Source organism: Piliocolobus tephrosceles, chromosome 16 (genome assembly GCF_002776525.5).
Source record: "Piliocolobus tephrosceles isolate RC106 chromosome 16, ASM277652v3, whole genome shotgun sequence".
Lineage (NCBI taxonomy): Eukaryota > Metazoa > Chordata > Mammalia > Primates > Cercopithecidae > Piliocolobus > Piliocolobus tephrosceles.
In genome coordinates, this window is record NC_045449.1 from 35,876,811 (window position 1) to 35,885,528 (window position 8,718).

At 37.4% G+C, this 8,718-nt stretch overlaps 1 protein-coding gene across 1 annotated transcript; it reads right to left on the minus strand.

Moving 5' to 3' along the window:
* Positions 1 to 6,990: 6,990 nt before the first annotated feature.
* Positions 6,991 to 7,914, minus strand: LOC111537318 (olfactory receptor 4D2). Its single transcript, XM_023203985.2, has one exon. It carries the CDS (start codon positions 7,912 to 7,914, stop codon positions 6,991 to 6,993), a length of 924 nt encoding a protein of 307 aa, XP_023059753.2.
* Positions 7,915 to 8,718: the final 804 nt, after the last annotated feature.

Here is an 8,718-nt window from a genome sequence, read left to right on the forward strand (position 1 = left end):
AAGATTATATAGGTTAATAGAAAATCCAGTATAATTATATTTTAGTTTGTAACTCCTCTTTCCCTCTATGACTTAAAGGACAATGCATAAAGCAATAATGATAATCTATGTTAATGGACACACAACACATAAAGAAGTAATTTGTGATAATAACAACATAAATGGAAGGGGTTAGAACTGCATAGGAGCAGGGTTTTTTTTAATATTACTGAAACGGAGTTGCTATTCATTCGAACTAGATTGATATGAGTATAAGATGTTAATTGGAATCCACAAGGAACTTATTAAGAGATTTTTAAATCTACTGAAAAGGGAATAAAAATGATATACTACAAAAGCAATTAAACAGAAATAAATCATTAATGGAAGAATCGAGAAATAGAAAAGAGATAAGACATACAGAAAACAAACAGCAAAATGGCAGAAAGAAATTCTTCCTTATCAGTAATTATTTTAAATATAAATAAATTAAATTCTCAATGTTAAAAGATAGACAACAGATTGGAAAAAAAAACATGGTACAACTATGTGCTGTCTATAAGAGAGTCACTAGATCCAAAGACACAAATGGGTTGAATGTGGATAGTGGAAAAAGAAATTCCACACACAAAAAAGAGAAAGAGATTGAAAGATTTCCCCTTAAGATCAGGAAAAAGACAAGGATGCCCACTTTTGCCAGTTGTATTCAAGTTCTATTCAGTTCTTATTCCATTATACTCAAAGTTCTAGCCAGAGCAATTAAGCAAGAAAAAGATATCAAAGGCATCCACATCAGAAAGGAAGAAGTAAAACTTTATCTATTTGCTGGTGACATAATCTTACATGTAGAAAATCCCAAAGAATCCACAATAAAACAAAAAGCTAATAAAAACATTCTGCAAATATTTAGCATATAAGATCAACATGCTAAAATCTATTATGTTTCTATACACTAGCCATGAGTAATCCAAAAAGCAAAATTTTAAAAATGATTCAATTTACAGTAGCATCAAAAAATAATAAAAGTCACAATAAATTTAACCAAGGAGGAGTAAGACTTGTACACTGAAAACTACAAAACAGTGCTGAAAGAAATTAAAGGTCTAAACAAATGGAAAGACATCCCATGTTCATTGATTGGAATACTTAATATTGTTAAGATGGCAGGACTCCCTAAAGCAATCTACAGATTCAGTGCAATCACTATCAATTCCCAACAGCCTTTTTTTTTTTTTGCAGAAATTGGAAACATGATCCTAACTCTCATATGGAATTGTACGGAATTCAGAACAGACAAACTAATCTTAAGAAGAACCACAAAGTTGGAGGACTCACACTTCCCTATTTCAAGATGTACTATAATGCTACAGTAATAAAGGCAGTGAGGTACTAGCACAAGGATGGGTATGTAGACCATTAAAATACAATTGACAGTCCAAAAATAAACTCAAAAGTCTATGGTTAATTGTTATTTGACAAGAGTGACAAAATCATTCAATGGGAGAAAAATGGTCTCTTCAACAAATGGTGCTGGAACAACTGGACATCCACATGCAAAAGAATAAATTTGAGCCACTACCTCACACCACATACAAAAATTAACTTCAAATGGTTCAAAGGCCTAAATGTGAGAACTAAAACTATAAAACTCTTAGAAGAAAGCATAAAGGTATATCTTCATTAACATGGATTTCACAATGAATTCTTAGATATGATATAAAAAGCATGGGCAACAAAATTGATAATAGATAAATTGGACTTCATCAAAATTTAAACTTTTATTTATCGAAGAACATTATCAAGAAAATAAAAAGACAATATAAAGAATGGGAGAAAATATTTGTAAATCAATATCCAATAAGGGTTATATATTCAGATACATAATTAACACTTCAAATCAACAACTAAAAAACAAACAACCCAAATTTTTTAAATGGGTGAAGGACTAGAACAGACATTTCTCTAAAGAAAGTAGACAAATGCCAACACATGAAAAGATGCTCAACATCATTAGTAATTAGCAAAATGGAAATAAAAACCATAATGAGATACCAACCACTTCACACCCAATAGGGTGGTAATAATAATGATAATGATAATATAGGTTGAGTATCCCTTATCCAAAATGGTTGGGATCTTCTGATCCCAGCCATGAAAAGTGTTTTGGATTTAAAGTTTTTCTGGATTTTTGAATATTTGCACATACATAATGAGATATCTTGGGAATAGGATTCAAGTCTAAATGCAAAATTTATTTTTCACGTACACCTTATACAAATAGCCTGAAGGTAACTTTACAAAGGATTTTTAATAATTTTGTGCATGAAATGAAGTTTTGACTGTGACCTATCACATGAGGCCAGTGGAATTTTCCACTTGGGGGTGTCATGTTGGTACTCAAAAAAATTCAAATTCTGGGGCATTTTGGATTTTAGATTTTTGGATTAGGGATGTTCAACCTGTAATAATCATAATAATAATGAAAAATAACAAGTGTTAGCAAGGATGTGAAGAAATCAGAACCTTAATGCATTACTGGTGGTAATGAAATATGGTGCAGCTCATGAGGGAAAAAGTTTGGCAATTCCTCAACAAATTAACTACAGAATTACCATATGACTCAGCAGTTCCAGTACTAGATATATGCCTAAAAGATCTGAAGACAGGCACTCAAACAGTTTACACAATTGTTAGTAGCAGCACTGTTCACACCAGGTTAAAGATAAAAACAACCCAAATATCATTCAACAGATGAATGGATAAACCAAATGTGATATATTCATATAGTGGAATATTATTCAGCCATAAAAAGGAATGGAGTATTGATACATGCTACAATGTAGATTAACTTTATTAAACACTATGCAGAGTAAAAAAAAAAAAGCCAGGCACAAAATGTCACATATTATATGATTCCATTTACATGAAATGTCCAGAACAGATAAATCCATAAAAATCGAAAGCAAGAAGATTAGTGGCTTCCAGGACCCAAGAAGTGGAGGTGGGGGACTGCTTAAGGAGTATGGAGTTTTCTTTAGAAGTGGCAAAAATGGGCTGGGCGCGGTGGCTTAAGCCTGTAATCCCAGCACTTTGGGAGGCCGAGACGGGCGGATCACGAGGTCAGGAGATCGAGACCATCCTGGCTAACACGGTGAAACCCAGTCTCTACTAAAAATGCAAAAAACTAGCCGGGCGAGGTGGCGGGCGCCTGTAGTCCCAGCTACTCCGGAGGCTGAGGCAGGAGAATGGCGTGAACCTGGGAGGCGGAGCTTGCAGTGACAGTGAGCAGAGATCCAGCCACTGCACTCCAGCCCGGGCGCCAGAGCAAGACTCCGTCTCAAAAAAAAAAAAAAAAAGAAGTAGATAGGGGTGATGGCTGTACAACATTGTGAAAATACTAAAGGCCACTGAATTATACACTTGAAAGTGGTTATTTTTGTATGAATTTCATCTAAAAAATAAAGATATTAAGAATTATGGGAGTCAGCTTGCTCACCACCAGAGAAAGGAGTTACATGTAGAAAGTGGAAAGCAGAATGAATTCTGTGGTGTTGGACTGGAATTGGAAGTATCTCTGTGAACATATGGTTAACACTACATAGACAGGGTCAGGTGCAGTGGGTCACACCTGTAATCTGAGCACTTTGGGAGGCCAAGGTGGGCAGATCACTTGAGGTCAGGAGCTCAAGACCAGCCTGGCCAACATGGTGAAACCCCGTCTCTATTAAAAACACAAAAATTAGCTGGGCGTGGTGGTGCACACCTGTCATCCTAACTACTCGGGAGGCTGAGGCAGGAGAATCGCTTGAACCCAGGAGGCAGAGGTTGCAGTGAGCCAAGATCACACCATTGCACTCCAGCCTGGGTGACAAAAGCAAAACTCCATCTTAAAAAAAAAAAAAATTACATAGCTAGAGAAAATAAATATAGATTGATCGTGTTAATGTATGTTCATGTGCACACATGTGTGGATAGATACATAGCAATGAGCACATTCGGCATGTAGATATTGACTTCTAAATATCATTCTCCACTAAAAGGAACCAGGACTGTTTAGAGAAATCATTCATTCCAGACCAGGAGCACAGAAAGTAAGCATGGGACATTTCATTGTGTCACAAAGTAAGGAAGTGTTAAAAGAGTAAAAAGAACACAGAAGCCAACTTGAAGAGACTCCTACTGGCAAAACCTGGGACATATTGTGCAACAAAATAAATAATAATAATGGATTATAACTCAATGAATAAAAGAGGAACACATGAGTTTGTACAGATATAAGTAAATAAATAAATAAATAAATGGAAACTGATAAGAAACCAGATAGTCTCCAAGTACTTACCCACAAAACGTTTACTAATATCCAAGGGAAAATGAGTCACCTAACAGGTAAGAAGCCTAACATTTCCTTAGTCTAGTAACCAAAGGGATGAAACATCAATCATGGCACAAAGCAAAATCACATACCTCATAGGATGCAAAAACACTGCGTAATTTCTGTGATATCCCTGACAAAGATGCATCGGCAAAATCCAATCATCGTAAAACATAAGACAAACCTAAACTGAAGAACATTTGACAAAATAACTTATCTGTAATCTTTGAAAGTGCTAAGGTTATCAAATTTCAAAAGAAACCCTTTCAGACTAAATGAGTCTAAAGAGTTATGACTACTAAAAGCGACAAATGATTCTGAACTAAATTCTCTCTCTGTAAAAGACTTTACTGGGACATTTGACCAAACTAGAATAGGATCTGAAGACTGGATGCTAGTAATGTATTGACACTGTAACAATTTTGATGACTACATGGCAGTATTGTAGGAAAAATGTCTTTTTAGAAAATGTACATTAAAGTATTGAGTGGTGGGTGTCAGACTGTCGACTTACCCTCATCATACCTTCAGGGAAAAAATGTACTTTATACTATATTTGCAATTTTTTTTTGTAAATTTGAGATTTTTTAAGTTAAAATAAAAGAATTGTGTAGAAGAATATTTTTATGCCCTCTGGGTAAGAAACAACTTCTTAAAATTAGATCCCAATAGTATTTTATACTAAAATAAAATATTGATATGTCTGATTACATTAAAATTAATGCCACAGATAGAGAAGACAAACCACAAACTGGGAAAAGGTATTGTAATAAATATAACTGACAGTAGATTAGTCACTAAATTATATAAAAACTCCCCCATCAATTAGAAAAAGCCAATAGAAAAATGAACAAATGACATTCATGAGAAACCAGAATACAATAAAAACATGGAAAGAAATATTAGAGAATAGAGAAAGGCAAATTAAAACTACAATGAAATATCATTTTTTACTCACTAAATTGGCAAAAATTATGAGGTCTCACAATATCAGTTGTTAGAAGGGTGTGAATTAATGAGAACACGTAAACTGCTGATGAACTTGTAATTTGGTACTACAACTTTGGAAAACTATTTGGCACTATTTTGTAAAATTAAATCTTTGAAGACCTCATGCCTTAACAATTCCTCTTTCAAGTATATGAACCAGAACACTTCAACATAGCAACTAGAAACAACTAGAGGAAGTTTTTGAAAAGCACTCTTTGGGCCGGGCATGGTGACTCACGCCTGTAATCCCAGCACTTTGGGAGGCTGAGGTGGGCGGATGGCTTGAGGTCAGATGTTTGAGACTAGCCTGGTCAACATGGAGAAACCCTGTCTCTACCAAAAATGCAAAAATTAGCTGGGTGTGGTGATGAGCGCCTGTAATCCCAGCTACTAGGGAGGCTGAGGCAGGAGAATCACTTGAACCCGGAAGGCAGAGGCTGCAGTGAGCTGAGATCACACCACTGCACTCTAGCCTGGGCAACAGAGTGAAACTTCATCTCAAAGGAAACAAACAAACAAAAAAAGCACTCTCCAGTAGCCAAAACCTGGAAACAACCCAAATAAGTTTATTCTCATGGTGGAATATTCTACAGCAGAGCAAATGAATGAATTACAGCCAAACATGAACATAGAACATAACGTGGAGTGAAAAAAGCAAATCCCAGAATATTATGTACAGTATGATATTTTTATAAAACTCCAAAGTAGCAAAACAATATACTGTTTATATAAAAAATGTGATAAAATTATTTTATACAAGCAATGAAATGATAAACATCAAATTCAAGAGAGTGATTTCCTCTGGATAGGAATCCAGGTGAACATAATAGAGAGGACAATACAGGTGAATGCAAGTTATTGGTAACTTCTGGTTCACATGAGCATTCATACATAATGACATAATGTTTCATAATGTGCATGCATTCCCCATGATCTTTTATTTACAATTAGTATATTATATTAAAATGTAAATATAGAGACAAAAAGCTTGAGTACTCAATAATTTCATATTTGAAAATAAAATACAATCATTTTTAAAAGCTTGGAAGATAACATATAGTTATATGATTTACTCGTTTTATCATAACATTTTTTGTTTTGAATCTCATAACAAACCTAGAATATTTTAGGGACAGATACTAATTTAAGAAAGTTTGGTGAGGGAGAAACCATGAGGCCAAGAGAAGCTGGGCGGCTTATTCAAAGTCATCAGTTTAGTCAATGATGGGTCAGGGCTTCTAATTTAGAGCTTAAGCCTCCAAATTCTGTGCTGTTCCCAACAACCCAGACTCACACCAAAAGGGAGTATTGGGAAGAGAGTTCAAAATACTGAAAATAGAAATGTTCTCACAGGGGAAATGCTGTCAACAGGAAACTGTCTACCAAGAAGGGGAAAAGGAGGGCATGGTTTTCAGGGGCCGTGTGAACGATTTTCATTGTTGCGCGTGTGTTAAAATTTTTTATCACAAACCTTAACCACCAAAGAGGATCCTTTCTTTTTTCCTAAAACACGAAGTTGCTTAGTTTCAAAATTCATTCCCTGCTACGATGACTCTCAACACACTATGAAGACAGCAGATGTAGTAGCTCCCTCTCCACTTCACAAAGGGAAGACAAAGCCAAAGAGAAGCAACCTACCCTTGTCACTGTCAAACCAGCCGGTGTCTCCCTAATCTTCTCACTGCTGCCTGCATGTCCTGGTTCCTCAGGGTATAGATCATGGGATTGAGCATGGGGGTCATGACTGTGTGGCCGATGGACACAACCTTGTCCATAGGGAATGGGGTGAAGGGCCGGGCATAGAGGTAAATGCTTGGAACAAAGATCATGGAAACCACAATGATGTGGGTGGTGCAGGTGGAAGCTGCCTTCCTTCTTGCCTCCCCTGGATGTGACCTCAACATCACCAGGATGAACAAGTAGGAGGTCAGGAGGAGGAAGAACAAGATGATATCCAGCAGCCCACTGTTGGAGATCATGAGGAACTCCAGGAGGGAGGTGTCAGTGCAGGCAAGTCTCAGTACTTGGGGAACATCACAGTAGAAGTTATCTAGGATGTTGGGGCCACAGAAGGGTAGTGGGAGCATCAGAGCCAGCTGGACAATGGAGTGGACAAAGCCTCCCACCCAGGCGGCCACCACCAGCCCCACACAGAGCTGAGTGTTCATGATGGTGACATAGTGGAGGGGCCGGGAGATGGCAATGAAGCGGTCAAAGGCCAGCACTGAGAGGAAGAAGACCATGGCACCTCCCAAAAAGTGGAAGAAGAAGATCTGGCCCATGCAGCCCTGGTAGGAGATGGTTTTCTTCTCAGAGAGGAGGTCCACTAGCATTTTGGGCGCAGTGACTGAAGAGAAACAGAGGTCTAGGACAGCCAGGTTTCGGAGCAGAAAGTACATGGGTGTGTGGAGCTGGGAATCAGAGGTCACTGTGATGATGATAAGGATGTTTCCCATAACAGTGGTGATGTAGACAAACAGGAACATTAAAAACAGGAAACGCTGGACCTCCCAAGTCTGCGAGAGCCCCAGGAAGACAAAATCTGATGCCCATGTGAGGTTCTCTTGTTCCATCGTGTTTTCTCCATACTCCTAAAGAAAATAAACCACAGACACAAATCCATGAAGTCATTACTTTCCCTTTCAGGGCTCAGGGGCTCAGAAGCAAGGTTTTGGGCCCATATCATGAGCATCCTATGTGTAGACTATGATACTAGGTGCCGTCCTGTCTCTGGGGAGTTTACAGGTGGGTGCTAGGATACACATTCCTGAAATCTTAATGTTATCCAGAAATATATGCAACCTGCCTTTCAAAGATTCATATAGTGGTGGGAAGACACTTGGAGTCAGATACATCTAAAATCAAATTTCAGGTCTTTTGTTTCATTGTGATTTCACCATGAGTAACTTACTTAATCTTTCTGGGCCTCAGTTTTCACATTTGTAAGGTAGAAATAAAAATACCTGCTTTATAGAATTTTCTGAGGGCTTAAGTAGAATGATAGATAAAAAGTTCCTAAAATGGTGCGTGGAACAATCAATGGCAATTACTCACCTCTGTGAATTCTCTTAATCTAAAGATACCCTCTCTTCCAGTCTCCACTAAGATTCTTTGCCAATTATTTTTCACATGACATTTAACACATCATCATGTTAATGGATTTTCCTGTGTCTATTTTTTCCCTCCACAATTCAACTATTAAGTCCAGAGGCTATATCTGGATCTCACAATTTATTTGCGCCCTGCAGTACCCATTCTTAATAATAGTCAACCTTAAAAAGCACGTGGTGTTGACTGCTGAGTGGGTGAATAGCTATCGGGTGTACAAGTTCAGCACAAGGAAGACATCGGATGCAGCTGGATGCCTGAGACATCCA

What these genes read in the sequence shown, in the direction of transcription:
- LOC111537318 (XM_023203985.2), bottom strand. Translation starts at nt 7,914, where the DNA reads ATGGAACAAGAGAACCTCACATGGGCATCAGATTTTGTCTTCCTGGGG.